Consider the following 22,657-nt stretch of genomic DNA (forward strand, 5'->3'; position numbering starts at 1 on the left):
GTGCTTTTGGTCACCCTTGATTTGACAGATTCAATTACGAATGTAAATAATCTTAGAGATAGCACTGCATATCTTGTTACCCGCACACTAAAAAGGAGACGATTATGAGTGTAGTATTGCGTATAAGTTTGAGAATGTATTGTTATGTGCTTGTGTGCGCTTCTAGTAGGCCCACTAAAATTATGACATTTTGCAGCCACAGCATTTTGTGCATAGATATAGATTTGCAGTGTAATCCAGCATCTGCTGAATAATCTGCAGAATAACAAATGTTTCTTTCTCAAACAGATCAAAAGTTACTAAAAACACGGCAACATGTGCAAAGGTTGACTGTAGTAAAGGCTTATTTTTTGATTAATTAAAATCATTACAAACAAAAGAACAGTGCATATCCGTGAAAAATCAAAGTAAAAATAAAGAAATACGCAGAACAATGTAGTTTTAAAGACCTCGGAAAGATCCACCTATCATAAGATCATCAATGACGATTTTAACAGTTTGATAATAACCTTTAGCACTAAAGGAAAACGTGCATTGTGCTTACAGCATCAGAACGAAAGTGCCTTAGGCTAGCAGCAAATATTGTGCTTACAGCATCAGAACTAAAGAGCCTTATGCCAGCAGCAAATATTAATGATCTCATCATTTTGCCAATAACAATTAGCAGCCAAAGACAAAGTGCATTGTGCATTCACTACCAAAGGTAGTTTTGACAGCAAAAATTACAAGTAGACTTCTTAAATTAGTAATACTACATGGAATGCTATACAACAACAGTGGTTACAGTGCCATGGGCTTATTACTAGGGGTAAACTCCAGTAAAATTAATTAAAATGGCGTGTGCTATACCTAAAATACAATGCCTTATGCTAGCAGCAAATATTAACGGTTTCAACATATTGCCCATAACGATTAGCAGCCAGAACAAAGTGCATTGTGCATTCAGTACATAAAGTAAAGTGCTAACAGCAAAAATTACAAATAAACTCCTCAAGTTAGTAATACTACACAGAATACTATGCAACAATAGTAGTTAAAGTGCAATGGACTTATTGCTAGTAGTAAACTCCAGAAGAATTAAAGTGATTTGTGCTATGCTTAAAATACAATCCACAATTATAGGGTAATTTTCAATACTAAATGAATATAAAAGACCTTAAAATAGCCCTCAAACTCCCTAAAGACATTTAAGAACCTTATATCCTTACCATTTTTTCTAAGTGCTTTTCACAACGGGAATTCATTTGCTTATAATGTCTACTTTACGGAGTTTCTTTTCAGCAATAAAGATAACCTTAACAAATTGATGGATAAATTGGATGTTAACCCCTCTTAGACAGACAATAATTGCATTCCTACATGTTCTAACTCCCAATTCGTTAAAAATAGGCATTAATATAGTCTTCCGCGCCTCTGACAAGATTGGGCATAGGGTTACAATGTGCTGTGAGGTTTCATCACACAGCCCACAGAGCCTACAAATACTCAATGGCCATTTGTTCACCCATTTTGGAATTCCGTCTTTAGTTGGATATCTCCCAAACCTTAGTAACATAAATGTATTCTTAATCAGAGGTTTTAAATGATATAACAGATAAGGTTGGGGCGACAATTTGCCAAAAGAGTTGGCATTTCATATCTTTTTACCCTCACACTAAAAAGGAGAAGACTATGAGTGTAGTATTGCCTATAAGTTTGAGAATGTATTGTTATGTGCACTACTAGTAGGGCCACTAAAATTATGACATTTTGCAGCCACAGCATTTTGTGCATAGATATAGATTTGCAGTGTAATCCAGCATCTGCTGAATAATCGGCAGAATAACAAATGTTTCTATCTCAAACAGATCAAAAGTTACTAAAATCACGGCACCATGTGCAAAGTTTGACTGGCCACCTTTCTGTTGCTTATTGACCTATTTTGGGGTGTCAAACTGGTACTGAATCCCTAACACCTTTTCCCTAAATAGTGCTCACGTATAAAATTGACAACATATTGAGGTAATGCTCTCACAAAATGTGCCGCATTATGCTACAAAATGTGTCTTTTTCTGCCATATAATTTAGTCACATGATTTTGTCTTCTCACATTGTATAATTACAATGGCCTGGCTTTTAGGTGTTGTTACTTGTTAGTATGTGTTAGAAATGGGGGTCTCTAGTTGGCAGAAATAGCTACCTTTGTCCAAATAGTGACCCTTATTCCTGGTCAGGGTAAGGGTGATACCCTTCTAAAAGAACCCCTGATCACCCCCTTGGTAGCTTGGCACGAGCAGACAGGCTTATCTCAGAAGCAGTGTGTAAAGCATTTGTGCATGCATACAGTAACACAGTGAAAACACTACAAATTGATACCAAACCAATTTAGAAAAATAAGCAAAACTTTATCTAAACCATCAAGTCCAAAAATAACAAAACTCCAACATACAATACTGTAAAAATAGTTTGTGTGCAAAATAGCCTTTAAATTGCAGGAATAATGTGAAACACAGTTCCTCCAACTCAGTAGCTTTTTTTGGGGCTACCACAATACTGAACACAACAGAGTCTAACAATTCCAACCAACCGTGTTGGTACGGGTTTGCTAAAGCGTTGGCAGACTCGGAGACAGTAGCTTTCTTGTTGTGGCTGATACGATGGAACGGGCCGGTCCGGTGCAACTGTCCCGGTTGTGATGTGAGATGGAAGCGTTGCAGCGTGCGGTGTCCCCACAGCTCGGTGCAGGCAGCAGCTCGTTGACGGAGTCAGTGAGACCAAGGCTTGCATTGCAGGGTAAGACTGTGCTCGATGCGGTGCTGGCAGGTCATGGTGCGCCGACTGAGCCAGTTGATGTTCGTCTCGGACAGCGACGGAGTCGGTGATGTCTGTGCAGCGTGCAGCAAAGATGTGTGGAATTCGGTGCCCACAGGACGTGGTGCAGGCAGCAGCTCGTTGATGGAGTTGGTGAGATCAGGGTTGCTTTGCGAAATGAGGTGCCTTCAGGACACAGAGTCTGCGACTGACTCGTGATGGAGTCGGCTGCTCTCTTCTTCCATGGTGACTGGAACCAGTGGAACCAGAGAAGATGCCCAGAAGGATGGTGAGGTTTTTGCTGTTCTTGAGATGTCTTGAACAGAGGGCAAGCTCCACTTCAAGCCCTTAGAGATAATGCCTCAAACAGGATGCACGTACAGTTCCTCTACTTGGCAGAAACAGCCACAGCAGGCCAACCCCAGACAGCACACAGCAAAGGGGCAGTAGTCCTCCTTCAGTTTCTCCAATTCTTCTCCTTGGCACATGTTCCTCTTGAAGTCCCAAAAGTGATCTAAAGTTCTGGGGCCTGGGCCCCACTATTTATACAGAAACATAATTTGTTCTCTGGTGGCAGAGAAGCCCTGTGCTCAGTCAAAGCCAGTTCTGTTCTCTCTGGTGCAGCTGCCTGGCAGGAGTGGAGACAACATTATGGAAGGGAGGCCAGGTGAAAAGAAATCTCCTCCCCATACTCTAAATGCAGCCCAAGTCTATTCAGCCCAGCCCTGACTCATCCAGACTCTCTCTCGAGCCACTGTGCATCCCCAACCCATATCACTCCAACGCAGACAGTCAATACACATCCTAGCAATGACATACTAGATGGCTATGCAAGAAAATACCTACCTTCTAAAATTGATATTTTCAAAGATAAAGTATAAAAATCACCCTCACTCAAAGGTTCATTGTAACATTCTGAGTTCAGGCATATAAAACTTTATTTTCCAATCGTGTTCCCGGGGGTAGTTATGTTTATAAGATGTTATAAGCAAACTCCCCGTTCTATCCAATGGGAACAGGTAACCTTGCAATAGTGAAAAATGTAATTGGCAGTATTTCACTATCAGGACATGCCACACACACATCATGGAAAGTGCTACCTTCCACATACACAGCACCCTGCCCACAGGGGTACCTTGGGTCTACCTTGGGTAGACTCACATGTAAGAAAAGGGAAGGTTAGGACCTGGCAGTTGGTGCACTTGCCAAGTTGACATGGCAGTACCAGACTGCACACAGGCTTCGCAATGGCAGGCCTGAGTTACATTTACAGGCTGCTTATGTGGGTGGCACAATAAGTGCTGTGGGCACACTAGCAGCATTTGATTTACAGGCCCTGGGCACACACAGTGCACTGTACTAGAGACTGACTAGTAAATCAAATATGCCAATCATGGAATCACCAATCCATAACTACAATTAACAAAGGGAGCACTTTCACTTTGACACTGAACAGCAGTGGCAAAGTGCCCAAAGCATCTAGACCAACAAAAACATAGTCCAAAACACGGTAAAATAGGAGGCAATGGCAAAAATATAGGGAAAACCCATGCCAATGATGCCAGGTCTAACAGTATGAATATTGCGATTGGTTTGGTCGGCTGTTTTGTGAGTTATAGGTTATTTTTCTAACCCGAATTTACATTTTTCAGTGACTTTCAAGTTCTAAATATCAACCACAACTGTACTTTAATGGACTTTTTTAAGTGATTTTAAGGTGTTTATATACACACATATAAAGGTATTAAAATCAATTCTAATCACAACTCATAACCTTTATTTTTATATTAACTTTTTGTTTTATTTTTATTTTTCATGCACCACCTGCAACAATTCCCTGCGTCCCCAACCCACCATGGCCAGCTAAGCCCCCCTGCACAGCTGGGGTTGTCCATAAGGTCTGGCCTGCAGCAAACCGGACATGGTTGGCCAACCCTACGGCACCTGGGCTTTTGCTGTGCACAGCGGGGTTTGGCTACAGTGCTTGGCTGATGGCAGAATTCACAAACCCTTGATTTGAAATAAAAAATAAATTAAACAGTGTCTTGGCCATACAGCAAACCCCATCTGTGAACAACCTTCTCTCTCACACACTGGAGGATGGCCACAGAGCCTGCCCTCTTGCCAATTTCTGTTTTCTGAATTAAGTGCTTGGTAAACTATGCCTAGAGGACCCTGGACCCTTGTTAGGTTTTGTACCCTTCTTTGACATCCTGCAGGGTTTGCAGACCAAATGTCCAGGAAACATACGGGGTCCTGGGGCAGGTCCAATAAGAGTCCAGGAGCCTGTGCAGAAGGAGTTTGCATACCTTTTATCTGGATTCACAGACCTCACAGGCCAGAAAGGACTTGAAACCATCCTAACAGCCAGCAAATCCTGGAGTAAAATCAGCATTTGTTTTAAATAATGTAATACTGAGCAGGCAGTTTTAAGTTCTTGCAACCAACAACCGGCCTAGGGGGACAGAAGAGTCATCTGCTGCAGCCTTAAGTCCCTCTCAGTTTTATTTCTCAGTACATGGGGACTGAACCCTGTGTCCTGTAACTGCGATCCAATCAGAGAGTTTTGTGTCCAAAATCCCATTTTGGGTTCATAGACTTGAATTGGACAACAGGAAAAATCTTTCTCATCTAATCGGATTTCATGTTTTTTAAATTGTGTGTCCACACAGATTGTCCTACATAAACTAACAGTCCAGATATGTACATCTTTATTATTTTAACTGTCAAAATTTGAGGCCTCCAAAAATCACTTTTATAAAGATAATTTCTCAGAAAATCCTTTACAGTGATTGACACGAAACAAAGGCAATTCTTCTACTTTCATGCTAAATTTGATGCAATTCTTTTCAGCCATTTTTCTGTAGCACAGTTCAAAATTTCCACATGATTTACAATGGACAATATTAACTTTTTTGACCCTTTCCTTTGTTTTGCTCTCTGCTTGACGGATCTCCATGAAAACTGTAAAACCCAAGTCGAAGTAGCATTAGTTTACAAGGTTTTATGCAGATCTCTAAAACAACGGCAAAGTTATTAGCAAAGTGATAAGTATCTTTTCAGTTGAAATTCTAACCTAACCATAACTACAAAGTCTCTGTAGTATACATAAACTTACACAGTATATTTGCAGATTTGCTGAGTGTAATATATTATTACTATTTTTGAGAGTGGGGAGGGGCATTGACGCAGGGGAGGTGAAACCTCCATTGGGTCATGATGCACCTCCTCTACGTCAACAATATTGATGAAAAGCCTATTGTACTTGGAACATCTGCCTATTTGATTTATGCCATGGCATTTTTTTTCTTGCATATTTATTTTAACAATTGGTATTTAACCAAAAATACGATTTCTGGGGTTAAATGTATTACTGATATTACTTGTGGCATATTTTACTTAACTTTTTAAAATATACTAGTGACAATCTTCATTTTGAATATTGTTCGTTTATTGTTTCATACCTTTTTAAAACTAAATCAATAAAGCGAGATATTAAGAATTTAATCAGGACGGTAAAATCCCATTAACAGGCCTTCAAACTCTTAAGAGAGAGTTTCCCATGGAGTAATTGTTATAATCAATCAGTAAGGCAATACATCGTATTTTTTTTTTTATAAATCTTTTTATTAACATTTAATACAACACAAAAGGCATCAGGTGACGGGCAATCAAGCATACCATTTGTACATAATTATACATGTCCAACATATTATCTAGGATTTTACTGAGTCCAACGGCATAGTGTCTTCCACAATATGCGGAGGAGTACAAATATCTCCCCTATAGGAATTCCACGCGCCCCAGAGTTTCCCCCACTTTTGGGGTCGACCCCTAGCCACGAACACTGATCTTTCTCTAAACATACACCAGTCAAGATCTTCCATCCATTTCCCTATCTGTGGCACCTGATTAGCTCCCCATAATTGTGCGATGTTCAGCTTGGCTATCATGCCTGCCAGTGTCACCCATTGTTTCCCGTGTGTGTTTAGGTCAGTCGGCTCCCATACATTAAGGATACATCGTTGGGCCTCTATCTGCACGTCCACCCCCATCACCTCACGTATCTTGCCATGTATCCGGACCCAGTAATCCTGTATTTTTGCGCCATGCCATAAGATATGCATAAAGGTACCCACCTCCCCACAACCTCTACCCCCCATCAGTCGCCAATCCCATTTTTACTAGCCGGGGACCCGTTACATATGAGCGATGCAGGATCTTCAATTGGACCAGCCTTAGTCTCATTGGGACGGCGACCACCCTGGGGGAAGACACCGCCTCCCTCCAATCCTCATCGTCCATCACAAGGCCATCCTCACTCCATTGACCCCTAAGTTGAACCAATGGGTCTTCCGTATGATTAATCAGCTTTTTGTAGATCAGCGAGATAGTCTTAATAGGGAGGTGACCGTCCAACACTCGATCCTCCAATTGGGAGGCCTCCGGAAGCTCGGTCCCCGGGGGAATCCTTGCTGCTAAGGCGTGCCTAATCTGTAGATAGCGGAATCTTTCACTCTCTCGCAACTGGTGCCTGTCCCGCAGTGCTTCAAACGTGAGAATTCCATCCTTTCCCCACATGTCTTTAACCTGAGAGATCCCGATAAGATCCCATCTATCAAACCCCTTCGATTTCCACAAACTACCAAGGTCCTCCGAACTCCATAGTGGGGTGGGAAGCGTGATCTTATCATCCCATTTAAGGTGTCGATTAGCTGAGTGCCACACTTGTACTGCATGCGCTACCGGTCCCACCAAGAGGGGTCGCTTCTGTCTAGCATACAGGGCCCTTGTATAATCTCCGCCGGGTAACTGACCCGTATCCATCGCATATCCAGGATCTCCTGGAGATCCATAAATCACATGATTAATTGCTGCTAGCTGGGAGGCCCAATAATAATTCCTGAGATCCGGAAGTCCGATCCCCCCGTCATACCAAGGCAGGGCGAGTTTACTGAACACCGATTTGCGGTCTGCCTTCCCAAAGAAGCTGTCTCTGGAGAGACTCTATTTCTCTAAAGTATGAGGGGGGCACCGGGTCCAGTGCATTTTGGAGAACATAGAGAAAACGGGGAAGCGCCATCATCTTGAACAATACCGCGCGACCCAATAAGGAAAGCGGCAATGCCTTCCACTGTGTTGCATCTCTACGGAGCCTATCCAGTGGTGGCCTAAGGTTATTATCAAATCGCAGCCTTGGGTCCTTAGTCACATAAATGCCTAGGTACCGAAATCCCACTGACTCAATCTGTAATGGGCAGGATTCCGGAACAGCCGGAGGTTCTCCGCTAAGCACAAATAACACTGATTTCCCCCAGTTTATGGCAAAGCCTGAATATCTACCAAAAATAGCCAGAATATCAAGAAAACCGATCAAGGACTCCCTGGGGGACGTAAGGTAGAAAAGACATCATCCGCGTATAGAGAAATTTTATCCTCCCTCTCAGAGGTCCATCTCAATCCACGGATCGCTCTGTCCCAGCGAACCCATGCCGCGAGAGGCTCAATTGCCAGTGTGAACAGCAGCGGGGAAAGGGGACATCCCTGCCACGTGCCCCTTCCCAAAGGGAAATCCTCCGATTTATGATTGTTCACCACCACTCTGGCAAGGGGCCCCGAATACAAAAGGCGGACCCAACCGATGAATTCTTGCCCTATACCCATCTTGCCCAATACCGCATATAGATTGGGCCATTCCATTCTGTCAAACGCCATAGTGGCGTCCAACGAGAGCAGGACAGCCGGTTCATGTATCTGAGGCGCTCTGGCTATAATTCCATGCAACCTCCAAATATTAAGAGCTGTATTGCGGCGAGGCAGAAAGCCCGACTGATCCGGATGCACAATGGTCGCGATCCCCTTGACCAGCCTCGTTGCCAACAATTTTGCCAGTATCTTCGGCTCAGCATTTAGAAGCACGATCGGCCGATAGGAAGAGCACAGAGACCGAGCCTTACCGTCCTTATGTATAACGACTATGTTTGCAACTCGTTGATCATATAGGAGGCGGCCTCCCTCCCTACCCTCCCTCCCTACCCTCCTCAAACATCTCTTGGAGAAACGGCGCTAGTCTTTTGGCATTCATTTTATAGAGTTCTATAGGGATCCCGTTAGGGCCTGTGGCCTTCCCGGACCGCACCGCTCTAATATCCTGGGCAACCTCATCGTTAGTGAAAGGAGAGTCCAGGTTTTTCCTGTTGTCCTCCAAGAGCGCCGGCATTTGTATATCTCGTATCATGGCCTCGTTATCAGCCTCTGAGTAGTTACCCGTGGCCGGGTATACCAATCCGTAATATGTCGCAAACTCCTCGGCTATCTGCTGCGGTTCCGTAATACTACCCGAACTCTCCGTCTGCAATTCCACCACCAATCTGGACCCCCACTCTCCCTTCTCCAACCACGCGATCAGCGTCCCCGCCCTATCTCCGAGCTCATACACCCTACTTTGAGTGTCCTCATGTTGCTCCCGGGCCTTCCCACGTGCCAGGCTCCTATACTCATCCCGCAGGAGACTCAGCCGGTGTTTCTCCTCCGGGGTACAATCTCCCGATTCCTCCCCTTCCAGAGTTGCCAACACCGTCTCAATCCTATCCACCTCTGCGTGGCCCCTCTTCTTCTTTCCGGCAATTAACGATAGCACCTCTCCCCGGATCACAGTCTTATACGCCTCCCACAGGGAACAACCTGACTCCACAGTTCCGACATTGGTTTGAAAATACTGTTTCGTGATCTGCACTATTTCTGTTTTGGTGGCGGGATCTCTTAAATGCCATGCGCTTATGGGAGCTATCTGACCCACTTCTCTCTGACCCACCTCTATATTAAGCCAAATCGTGAATGATCCAATATCCATCTGCCCAGATGCTTCACCTCCAGCTGCGACTTAGGCACCAGGACATAATCTAGCCTTGATAAGGAATGATGGGCGGCCAAGGCGTGAGTGTAGTATTTTTCCCCCGGGTGACGCTGGAGCCATCCGTCTGCGAGTCCCGTGGTTTCCATGAAATCCGACAACCACCGTCGCGACAGTGGGAGGGTCCTAACAGGATATCTATCCAATTAGCCATCCACCACTGAATTAAAGTCCCCCCCCCCCCCCTATCACCAGCCCCATAGGTAGCGTTAGGAAGATTCTGCACATGTCTCGAAAGGTGTCGGCCTGAAGGGCCAGGGGGGCATATATTGACAAGAAGGTGACTGTTCTTTCCTCCCACTGCCCTGAAACGCCAATGTATCTGCCTCTGGTATCCTCCCAAGTGGCCTGTATAGTCAGCGGGAAGGAATTCCTGACCAATATCCCAACCCCCTGGATCCCGTGGTGAACCCAGCATGTGCAACCAGTTTATACCCAGCCTTATGCAGCGCCATACAACGATTGCCAACCAGGTGAGTCTCCTGCAGCAACACAACATCTGGGGAGCGTCTCCTGATCACCTGAGAGACCATTCCCCTCTTTATCTTATCCATTCACATTCCAGCTGAGTGTGGCTATCCCCAACCCTGACTTACTAGAAGACATGTAAGTGACTCATCTTTTCCTCGACACCTAATGCCAAAAACAACCTAAAACCAAACTGAAATCTCGCTGTGCATTGTAAAGCCAAAACTACTGAAAAATTACGCCCTCCCCCACCTCCCCCAACTCCTGCCCCACCTCCCGCTGCCCTGCACCCCTGACTAAAGCTTGTGCTCATCCCCAACCAGCAGGGTGCATGTCACCCCAACCCCACTGTACAACTAACTAAACGTAGAAATGGAGGAGAGCTTGGGAACAACCCCACCTTCTCCCCCCCCACCATGCTGCCCGGATATAATCAAGTCCCCAAGACGATCACTTCGGAGTGGCAGCATCAAAGAAGCAGCGACCCCTAGCCCTCCCCCCGTGCCAAACTCACGATACATGAGTCGCAGTGCGGACCCATGTCCCATTACTATTGTTCATCCGCCTCCTCTCTGGATTGGCCCTCTGTTTCTGCCGCAGACGCACTGTCCAGCCAGTCCGCCGCCACTTCAGGATTGTCGAAAAACCAAGATTTTCCATTATGCTCCACTTTGAGGCGGGCCGGGAACATCATTCCGTATCTCATTCCTACATCGTATTTTTTTAATATCACTTTTGTTGTGCTGTGGTGATAAACTTGGATTGAACTCGTACACTTTAGTAATAAATGTATGAATATGCATTTGTTATGGCAGTTGCTCTAAATAATGTGTTTTTAAGCCATTTTAATTCATAAAATTCATAAATATTTTTATGCCTTACTGCTGCCTCTTTATTTTCTCATGTTTGATGTTACAGAATATTCGAAAATGTGATTAATATAATAACTGTATTCACCAAGCCAGAAGATTTTACTGCATAATGAGAAATGGGCAAAGTGAGCCTGTGTTGCTGCCTCTGATATTTGTCAATGCAGTTACTACATCTTCACCAGCTGCAAAAACGTGCATCCTGCTCTACAGTAACTCACTATGCATGCGCGAGATTACGATAATTACAACAATTTCAATTAATTGCAAGATTAGTCATTTGACTACTTTCTGTTAACCTTTGGCATATTTCCAATGAAAAGACAATCAGTAACGGGCCACTACTATGAAGCCAATAATAATGATGACTGTAGGTGCTTATGATATATCTCTGAACATATATAGAGCAGGATGGCGCAGGGAAAGGCATCACATTAATTGATTTTCAGACTTTGACTTTGTTAAATGTTTACTTAGTAAATTAATAGACTATTAAACAAATGAGAACACATATTTTACCTGAATTCTGTCGGAATTATACATATTGATATAGTATTACTTCTTTTTTCAAGAACCAACGAGAATAGAACTCACTCCAAAGAGGACCGAACTGACTGTTGGAGAGAGTGTTGTCCTCAACTGCAAAGCAATCCATGATGCCATTCTGGACGTATCATTTCACTGGTCTTTAAATGGGCAACCTGTTGACTTCGATAAAGAAGGAGGACATTTTGAGAGCATACGAGCAGTAAGTGTAAATTATGCAAAATTGGTCATACCTTGATGTATGCGTGAAATGTTTTAAAAATTCTACTTTGGCCCAGAATAAGCCATATTTGAGTTAAGTCGTTGGTGCACATTGAACCTCAGGGCCTAATTTGAAAGACGAAAGTCCTAGGACACACGGCCATAAGTGTTAAATGTTGGGGCTACTTGAATACTAGGACCTCGTATTCTTGAGGCCCCCTCATGCCTCTTGCTCCCATCAGCACCATCTGTGCTGATGAAAGCATGAAGGCCCAAGGCTCACCAAGGTTGGAGTGTGAGCAAAGAAAGATATTTGTGAGGTGTGTGGATACAGACTCATTGCCTGAGATGCTTTCCTTGCCTCCTCGCTACCATTGTAAATGTGGCATGATTGCGCTCCTACATTTGACGCAAAGAAGACCCAGTTAGTAGCACTGCCTAGTCTATCACCATCACTCCAATATGGAGCGCTACCCCATTCTTTGCGTCCTTGTGCCTTGCCCTATGGACACCCATGCTTGCTCAGGGTGCATATTCTGGCTCCGGCCTGCAGGAAATGTGTCCTCCATTCATAGAACCCTTGGGCAGGCAGCTTATCGTTTTTTTCCACGAAATTCCGCACCATCTCCAAAGCACATGATAATGAAAGACTCAATTCACCTGTACTTTTGTGTGACTGTTTAATGTCTAGATCACTCACCGGAAATGTTCATTACTTCGATTCTGCTCTCCTCTTCACTTTAGTGGAAGTGCCGCTGTAAAACTAAGATTAGCATGAAGGCACCTTTCATCCACTGGTGCAAGACAGATGAAGCCCTTTAAGGGGGTCACATGTTATCCAGTTGGACACCCTTCCTCAAATATGCATGTCTAGTTAACGGTAGACAACTAGGGATGCTCACGAATTTATGAATATTTAACCACTGCTCTATAAAAAAGAGATTAACATTGTACTCAGAATTTAATCAGTGAGTTAATCACATTTAGCAGAAATTACATTATATGCAGAATGGTTGCAGGTCCCAGTGTAATGTTGAAGTTCTAATGCAACTGCTGGAGTGTGGTGTACATGATTGAACGAAATAGGGCTTCATTGAAGATAGAGCGGTGGGAAGTAACGTGGGAAATGGAGCTAAGGGCCCATGTTAAATATACACTGAGTTGGCAGAGTTTCTGGCCAACTCCCTGTGAGTGAGTTTGGATCTAATATACCCCAATCGGGACCCATCCATTGAGTCTAATTCTGCCTGATTTTCTGCATCAATCCCTTGCGCTCGGCACCTCTAGAACTAGAGAGGGGACTGGAGGGGTAACCATTTCCCATGCAACTTACCGGTCAGTATTGTTGATTGGTTAGAGTGCAGGCGTCTTCTTAAGGTCTATGCATAGGCTTTAAGAGTGATGACATTTTGCCACTCGGCTAATATCTGTGTTGCAGTGACAATGGCAGCACATCCAAGTTGTAACATCCTCCCCTTAGCCCAGAGCTGGATCACTTCCATCATTAGGCCGTGATAATGGCTGAGGCACACACAATGTGGTGCCACCTTATCAGTGGCACTGCCCTCATGGAACCCCTGCCTCAAGACCTCTCTGTCTATATCTTCAGAAGAGTTCCGAAGAATAGAAACTTTGATGTTATTTTCATTTCTCATTCTATTCTTTGCAATATTATTGAAGTAGAACAGAGCTTCGTGATCTCAGTCTATTAAATTCATCTCTTGCAAGCTCTCTTTCTTAAAGGATGCGTTTATTGCCGGAGGCATTTTTACCTTTTATCCATCAATCCATGTTCTGTTTTTTTCTAAGCTGGGCACTGCGTGTGAAAAAAACATCACATGGAGATCGATAGAAACTAAATATGTGAAGTGTGAAAACACAGTTTTTAAGCTGAACTGCGAATGTCCTACAGAATGCAGAAGGAATCCGAACGAAGGAGCAAAGCTTGATTAGTCAAAGGCTAACCGTATCATTCTGACCGTAAAGGTCAATTTTTGGGAGATGCTGTAGACGGACCAGGTAATCCTAGTCTTGTGCACCGTTTCAGCGCCGTTCAATCTTAAATGGATAATTTCTTTCTAGCCATTGTTCGCAGTGGCGTAACGAAACTTGAGGGGGCCCCCCTGCAAACTACATGGACGGGGCCCCCCTCCCATCCTCCGTGCCAGTCTAGAGCTCACAGGCCAGCGACCCGCCATACTGCAGGGGGTGCGGGGCGATTGTTACGCCACTGTCACCAATGCACCTGTTATAAGTAACACTGGATGGTGGAGTCAAAGGTTGGGCTTAGTCTGCCCGCAGGCTATCATAGGTGGTGGTCCATTCATTACAGGGTCCCTGCCATCGGTAGACCGGGGAAGTTTGCCCAATGTTAGGTGGGTTTCCTGATGCAGACTCCTGTCATGATATACAACATCGGGCCCACTCATTTTGACAAAAGTGCATCGACTGCTCCTTCTCGTTTTCGTTTTAAAACATTCGACAATGCAGTATTTCAAAAGCAGATGTAACTACAAAGAGCACATTTTCATAAAACATTTTTATTAGTAGACAATAGCAATCTTAAGAGGCATTGCATAGCTTCATACACACGTTGACCCCAATTCCATCACAGTCTCTCTCTCTCTCTCTCTCTCTCTCTCAGTGAGTCAGTCTCTCACTCTCTCTGTCATTCAGTCTCTCTGTCAGTCAGTCTCTCTCTCAGTCAGTCTGTCAGTCAGTCAGTCTCTCTCTCTCTGTCAGTCAGTCGTTCTCTCTCGCTCTATCAGTCCCTCTCTCTGTCAGTCTCTCTCTCAGTCAGTCTCTCTCTCAGTCAGTCTCTCTCTCAGTCAGTCTCTCTCTCAGTCAGTCTCTCTCTCAGTCAGTCTCTCTCTCAGTCAGTCTCTCTCTCTCAGTCAGTCTCTCTGTCAGTCTCTCTCCCTGTCAGTCCCTCTGTCTGTCAGTCCCTCTGTCTGTCAGTCCCTCTGTCTGTCAGTCCCTCTGTCTGTCAGTCCCTCTGTCTGTCAGTCCCTCTGTCTGTCAGTCTCTCTATCAGTCCCTCTCTCTCAGTCAGTCTCTCTATCTCTCTTTTTTCTGTCAGTCTCTCTCAGTTAGTCAGTCTCTCTCAGTTAGTCTCTCTCTGTCAGTCTCTCTCTTTCAGTCAGTCAGTCTCTCTCTTTCAGTCAGTCAGTCTCTCTCTTTCAGTCAGCCAGTCTCTCTCTATCAGTCAGTCTCTCTCTCTGTCAGCCAGTCTCTCTCTCTGTCAGTCAGTCTCTCTCTGTCTCTCTGTCAGAGTCTCAGTCTCTCTCTGCCAGTCTCTCTCTCTCAGTCAGTCTCTCTCTCAGTCAGTCTCTCTCTGTCAGTCTCTCTCTCAGTCAGTCTCTCTCTCTCAATCAGTCTCTCTCAGTCAATCAGTCTCTCTCTTAGTCAGTCTCTCTTTCTTTTAGTCCCTCTCTCTGGCAGTCTCTCTCTGTCAGTCTCTCTCTAAGTCAGTCTCTCTCTCAGTCAGTCCCTCTCCCTGTCCGTCCCTCTCTCTGTCAGTCCCTCTCTCTCGCAGTCTCTCTGTCAGGCTCTCGCTCTCAGCCTCTCTCTCTCAGTCTCTCTCTCGCTGTCAGTCAGTCTTCCAGACAGTCTCTTTCTCCCTCTGTCAGTCTCTCTCAGTCAGTCATTCTCTCTCTCTCGCAGTGAGCCAGTCTCTCTCAGTCAGTCTCTCTCTCTGTCAGTCAGTGACTCTCTCTGTCAGTCAGTCTCTCTCTCTGTCAGTCAGTCTCTCTCTTTCTCTCTGTCAGTCAGTCTCTCTCTCTCTGTTAGTCAGTCTCTCTCTGTGAGTCTCTCTCTCTCTCAGTCAGTCAGTTTCTCTCTGTCAGTCAGTCTCTCTGTCGGTCGGTCAGTCTCTCTTTCTCTGTCAGTCTCTCTCTCTCTCAGTCAGTCTCTCTCTCTTCGTCTCTCTCTCTCTCCGTCAGTCAGTCTCTCTCTCCCAGTCAGTCTCTCTCTTTCCCAGTGAGTCAGCCTCTCTCAGTCAGTCAGTCTCTGTCTCTCTCTCTGTCAGTCTCTCTGTCAGTCAATCTCTCTCTCTGTCAGTCAGTATCTCTCTACGTCAGTCAGTCAGTCTCTGTCAGTCAGTTAGTCTCTCTCTATCTCTGTCAGTCAGTCTCACTCTCAATCAGTCTCTCTCTCTGTCAGTCAGTCACTCTCTCAGTCAGCCAGTCTCTCTTTCTCGGTCAGTTTTTCAGTCAGTCTCTCGGTCAGTCAGTATTCAGTCTCTGGGTCAGTCAGTCAGTCTCTACTTTTTCTCCACTCTCTCTATTGTCTATCTTCATTCTCTCTCTCAACTCTGTCAACTCTATCTCTACTGTCTCTCTCTCCACTATCTATCCACTGTCTCTCTCTCTACTCTCTCACTATCTCTCTCTCACCACTCTCTCTCCACTCTCTCCCTCCACTGTCTCCCCCACTCTCTCTCCACTCTCTCTCTCTCTCTCTACTCTCTCTCCACTCTCTCCACTCTCTCTCTCTCTCTCCACTGTCTCTCTCCACTCTGGCTCTATTCTCTCTCCACTCTCTCTCTCTCCACTCTATCTCCACTCTCTCTCTCTCTCCACTCTCTCTCTCCACTCTCTCTCCAATCTCTCCACTCTCTCTCCACTCTCTCTCTCTCCACTCTATCTCCACTCTCTCTCTCTCTCCACTCTCTCTCTCCACTCTCTCTCCAATCTCTCCACTCTCTCTCCAATCTCTCTCCACTGTCTCTCTCTACTCTCTCTCCACTCTCCCACTATATCTCTCTCTCTCTCTCCACTCTCTCCCTCCACTCTCTCCCTCCACTGTCTCCCTCCACTCTCTTTCCACTCTCTCTCCACCCTCTCTCCCTTCTCTCTCTACTCTCTCTCCACTCTGTCTCTCTCCACTCTGTCTCTCTCCACTCTGTCTCACTCCACTCTGTCTCACTCCACTCTGTCTCACTCCACTCTGTCTCACTCCACTCTGTCTCACTCCACTCGGTCTCTCTCCACTCTGTCTCTACTCTCTCTCCACTGTCTCTCCATTGTCTCTCTCCACTTTCCCTCTCTACTCTCTCTCCACTCTCACTATCTCTCTCTCTCCTTCCACTGTCTCCCTCCACTCTCTCCCTCCACTCTCTCTCCACCCTCTCTCTACTCTCTCTCCACTCTGTCTCACTCCACTGTCTCCCTCCACTGTCTCCCTCCACTCTCTCCCTCCACTCTCTCCCTCCACTCTCTCCCTCCACTCTCTCTCTCTCTCTCTCCACTCTCTCTCTCCACTCTCTCTCTCCACTCTCTCTCTACTCTCTCTCTCTACTCTCTCTCCAAACTCTCTCCACTCTCTCTCTCCAAACTCTCTCCACTCTCTCTCCACTGTCTCTCTCTCTCCACTCTCTCTCTCTCGCTAACTCTCTCCACTGTCTCTCCACGCTCTCTCCACTCTCTCTCTCCACTGTCTATCTCCTCTCTCTCTCTACTCTCTCTCCACTGTCTCTCTCCACTCTCTCACTCTCTCTCTCACCCACTCTCTCTCTCTCTCCACTCTCTCTCTCTCCACTGTCTCTCCACTCTCTCTCCACTCTCTCTCTCTCTCCACTCTCTCTCTCCACTCTCTCTCTCCTCTCTCTCTCTCTCTCTCTCTCTCTCCACCCCCTCTCCCAACTCTCCCTCTCTCCACTCTCTCTCTCTCCACTCTCCCTCTCTCCACTCTCCCTCTCTCCACTCTCTCCCACTCTCTCTCCACTCTCTCGCCACTCTCCCTCTCTCCACTCTCTCCCACCCTCCCTCACTCTCTCCCCCTCCCTACTCCACCTCCGCCTTGCATCCTTTTCTACCTTGCACCATTCTCCCCTCTGCCTTGCAGCATTCTCCCCTCTGCCTTGTACCCTTCACCCCTTTGCCTTGCACCATTCTCCTCTCTGCCTTGCACCCTTCTCCTCTCTGCCTTGCACCCTACTCCACCTCCGCCTTGCACCCTTTTCTACCTTGCACCAGTCTCCCCTCTGCCTTGCACCATTCTCCCCTCTCCCTTGCACCCTTCTCCTCTCCCCCTGGAACCCTACTCCACCTCCGCCTTGCCCCTTTTCTACCTTGCACCATTCTCCCCTCTGCCTTGCACCATTCTCCCCTCTGCCTTGTACCCTTCTCCCCTCTGCCTTGCACCCTTCTCCTCTCTGCCTTGCACCCTTCTCCACCTCCAGCTTGCACCTTTTCTATCGTGCACCATTCTCCCCTCTGCCTTGCACCATTCTCCCCTCTGCCTTGCACCCTTCTCCCCTCTGCCTTGCACCCTTCTCCCCTCTGCCTTGCACCATTCTCCCCTCTGCCTTGTACCTTTCTCCCCTCCGCCTTTCATCCTTCCCTACCTTGCACCTTTCTCCCCTCCGCCTTGCACCCTTCTCCTCTCTGCCTTGCACCCTTCTCCTCTCTGCCTTGCACCCTTCTCCCCTCTGCCTTGCACCCTTCTCCCCTCCGCCTTGCACCCTTCTCTACCTTGCACCCTTCTCCTCTCTGCCTTGCGCCCTTCTCCGCTCTGCCTTGTACCCTTCGCCCCTCTGCCTTGCACCTTTCTCTTCTCTGCCTTGCAGCCTTCTCCCCTCTGCCTTTCACCCTTCTCCCCTCTGCCTTGCACCCTTCTCCCCTCTGCCTTGCAGCCTTCTCCCCCTCCGCCTTGCACCCTTCTCCCCCTTGCACCCTACTCCACCTCCGCCTTGCACCCTTTTCTACCTTGCACCATTTTCCCCTCTGCCTTGTACCTTTATCCCCTCCGCCTTTCATCCTTCCCTACCTTGCACCTTTCTCCCCTCCGCCTTAATAATAATAATAATAATCCACATTTGTAAAGCGCACAATCACCCGTAAGGGTCTCTAGGCGCTGGGGGCCGTCGGGAAGATTAAGCGAGCTATTGCCCAGAGTCACATGGTGCTGGGCTAACCTGCCGCCGGAGCCGGGGATCGAACCCTGATCCCCAGATTCCAGCATCAGTCGCCCTGGCCGCGGCGCCACACCTCTCCACCTCTCCATCTCCACGCCTTGCACCCTTCTCCTCTCTGCCTTGCACCCTTCTCCTCTCTGCCTTGCACCCTTCTCCTCTCTGCCTTGCACCCTTCTCCTCTCTGCCTTGCACCCTTTGTCCCTCTGCCTTGCACCTTTCTCTTCTCTGCCTTGCACCCTTCTCCTCTCTGCCTTGCACCCTTCTCCTCTCTGCCTTGCACCCTTCTCCTCTCTGCCTTGCACCCTTCTCCTCTCTGCCTTGCACCCTACTCCTCTCTGCCTTGCACCCTTCTCTTCTCTGCCTTGCACCCTTCTCCTCTCTGCCTTGCACCCTTCTCCTCTCTGCCTTGCACCCTTCTCCTCTCTGCCTTGCACCCTACTCCTCTCTGCCTTGCACCCTTCTCTTCTCTGCCTTGCACCCTTCTCCTCTCTGCCTTGCACCCTTCTCCTCTCTGCCTTGCACCCTTCTCTTCTCTGCCTTGCACCCTTCTCCTCTCTGCCTTGCACCCTTCTCCTCTCTGCCTTGCGCCCTTCTCCTCTCTGCCTTGAACCCTTCTCCTCTCTGCCTTGAACCCTTCTCCTCTCTACCTTGCACCCTTCTCCTCTCTACCTTGCACCCTTCACCCCTCTGCCTTGCCCCCACTCCCCCTCCACGCGGACGCCCATAGTGCTTCCAACAAGAGTGCTTACCTGAGGGCCCCATATTGCTGCCTCATCCCTTCTCATATGAGCTTTGCCTTGAGAATGCTCTCTCTGGGGGCCCTCCACCCCCACCCTTATCAGGGTCCTGACTCTGAGCAGTGCTCTGTGCTGCCTCCTACTCTCTGGGGTCCCCACCCCATGCTTGTTCTTGTCTCTTCTCTTCTCTTGTGGGGTGGGCTTGGCTTTGCTTATGTAAATGTAAATGTAAATGTAGTTGAGCTTATATAGCGCACAGCTACCCGCAGTGGGTGTCCCGGCGCTTGCTTAGGGAACCCTTCCTGGTATTCCCCTGTGAGATAGCAGGGTATCCACAAGGTGAAAGTCAGGCATCCCGCCGCGAGGGGCCGTTGTGGAGATTAAGCAAGCTATTGCCCAGAGTCGCAGAGTGTGAACCCGTGAGTCGAGGAGGCACCGGGGCGAGAATTATCGAGTCCGTGGAATTTTTAGCCCAAGACCCGCCGAGGCGGGGAATTGAACCCTGGTCCAGGACCGATCTCAGCTTCCGGGTCTGCTGCCTCTAACCCCTGAGCCACACTTCTCCACATGGAGAGGAGAGAGTGGCGGCCGGGCTCTGAGCTGCCTCAGAGGAGCAGTGGAGACTGCTGTCTCTGGGGCCCCACCCCATCTTTGTCCCTGTCTTCTCTTGTGGGGTGTGGTCCCCACCCCACCTTTGTCCCTGTCTTCTCTTGTGGGGTGGGGGCCCCACCCCACCTTTGTCCCTGTCTTCTCTTGTGGGGTGGGGCCCCCACCCCACCTTTGTCCCTGTCTTCTCTTGTGGGGTGGGGCCCCCACCTCACCTTTGTCCCTGTCTTCTCTTGTGGGGTGGGCTTGCTTTGCTTATGGGGAGGAGAGAGTGGCGGCCGGGCTCTGAGCTGCCTCAGAGGAGCAGTGGAGACTGCTGTCTCTGGGGCCCCAACCCATCTTTGTCCCTGTCTTCTCTTGTGGGGTGGGGTCCCCACCCCACCTTTGTCCCTGTCTTCTCTTGTGGGGTGGGGCCCCCACCTCACCTTTGTCCCTGTCTTCTCTTGTGGGGTGGGGGCCCCACCCCACCTTTGTCCCTGTCTTCTCTTGTGGGGTGGGCTTGCTTTGCTTATGGGGAGGAGAGAGTGGCGGCCGGGCTCTGAGCTGCCTCAGAGGAGCATTGGAGACTGCTGTCTCTGGGGCCCCACCCCACCTTTGTCCCTGTCTTCTCTTGTGGGGTGGGGCCCCCACCTCACCTTTGTCCCTGTCTTCTCTTGTGGGGTGGGGGCCCCACCTCACCTTTGTCCCTGTCTTCTCTTGTGGGGTGGGCTTGCTTTGCTTGTAAAGATGAGAGAGTGGGGGCCGGGCTCTGTGCTTCCTCAGAGGAGCAGTGGAGACTGCTGTCTCTGGGCCCCCACCCCGTCCTTGTCCCGGGCCTGCCTCCGGCTCTGACTGAAGAGAAACAATGTTGATACTTTGTTTCTCTTTAGTCAGAGGGAGGGGGCGAGGGGCTCGGAGCAGGCAGCAGGCTGCACCTGCTTCATTCACAGAGGGAGAGAGGCTTTGCGTTAGTGCAAGCCTCTCACAGCTTTCAGAAGAGCTGAGGGGGCCGGGGGCCCCCTTAATTAACTAAAGAGAGTGTGGCCCCCCCGCACCGCGGGGGCTGCGGGGGCGTTTGTTACGCCCCTGATTGTTCGGTTGTCCCTGGCCCTGGGGAGTCGGGCACTACTCGTTTAAAGGAACAGGCAACGAGGCAGTTGTAGGTTGACCGGTCATGCTTGGTTTGGCTCTTTTGTTGCTTGGCCTGGCCAAGAATCTTTAGCCAACCCAACTTTTCAGAGTGTGACTGACTTTCATTGAGGTAGTGTTAGCAAGCATTGGCAAATGCATTCGGTTTCGCCTATGTGATTAATACTTTTTTTTGGGTACGTCTTAAGTTGGTGCGCAGTTGTACAATACAAGGGGCTGTGCAGGCGAAACCTAAAAATGGCCTCAACTTCACATTCCACACTCTCGAGTGACTATAGAGGAAGGTTCAAAGACCAAAGTGGTATTGGATATACAGGCTTATGGAGCATTGTGTCACACGAGATACATACACCATTGCGATGGTAAGGCCACCAGGCTATCAAAAGGTACCACAAACTGAGGTGTGAATTAAGCATGGCATCCTGGAACACCGGACTAGTAATGCAGAGAAGGGAGAGACAATGCAGTCATAGGAGATGGAGAAGGGTAAGTTATTCAGAGGGTGAGAGACAGAGGAGGTTGGGACTCAATGGCTCAGTGGCAGGCAAATGTGCAGCTTTCACTAATGCACCATATGCAGCAGCGGCAGGGCCCAGGTGTGTGAGGAGCCTGCTGCCACTGCTCCTTAATTGACTGCTTTTAATGCTCAACCAGGGGGGTCAATGAGGCCACTGTCCTTGTTTGCACTGGTGCGAGATAGACAACGGGAGGATTTCAGAATAAATTGGAGATTAATCAGGGCAAAAGTGTCTAACACTGTGAGAGTTGTTTAAGAAAGTAGTGTGAAAGGGAGACCTAAGTGACCAGAGGTCTAAGTAATGTTTAAGTCTTTTTTCTGCATTGAAACATTTCCAACCCATATCACTCATAAGAAAATCATTGCTACTCATATAGCTGATACTGCTAAAATGCAATAGGTCTGTCAGGCTTGTTTCTGCTTTCCAGTTTGCTTCTGTCACTGGCCCGGACTCAGGTAGTCAGTCCCTCAACTCTAGTTAATTACACTGGCAAAATACCACTTCTGCAATTAAAGTTACAGAGATATCACTTCTTTGTTGAGGTCACTATAACTCACCACTGATGTCACAAACACACACTTGCTCCGAGTAAAAAGTAAAGTGCACATTCACACTACAGAAAACTACAAGGCATGAAGAGCAGGGACCGCAATCTGATGTTGCGTTGTCCCAGTGTGACACCGTTATCAATGATCAACGCCGAGTGGTTTACTGACACGAGAAGTAAGCCTTAAGTGTACTGAGGAACATCAGGGAAATCGGTGAAAACATTGGGCATGTCTCAGGGTGCCTTGGAGAGCGAGGCTTGAGGATTTTTTGGGCATTTACAGGATGGAGACCTTTTTGGGTTCTTCCTTCTTATCATGATTATTTCTGGTACAGGATGTACATGGTGCGCCACCTGCCTGTTGAAGGCCTCTTCATTCCTCACTGGGTGACTTTTGCTTGACCATCTAAAAAAAGCA

The 22,657-nt window shown here is 47.6% G+C and overlaps 1 protein-coding gene across 1 annotated transcript in view; it reads left to right on the forward strand.

Annotated features, from left to right (window-relative positions):
* The window catches only part of CNTN5 (contactin 5), a 2,147,338-nt gene that overhangs the window by 1,616,935 nt on the left and 507,746 nt on the right, over positions 1-22,657 (forward strand). The window contains exon 16 of the mRNA XM_078656993.1: positions 11,613-11,788. Coding sequence (XP_078513119.1) covers positions 11,613-11,788 — 176 coding nt within the window. The remainder of the gene's footprint in view (positions 1-11,612; positions 11,789-22,657) is intronic.

This window comes from Lissotriton helveticus, chromosome 8 (genome assembly GCF_964261635.1).
Source record: "Lissotriton helveticus chromosome 8, aLisHel1.1, whole genome shotgun sequence".
Classification (NCBI taxonomy): Eukaryota; Metazoa; Chordata; class Amphibia; order Caudata; family Salamandridae; genus Lissotriton; species Lissotriton helveticus.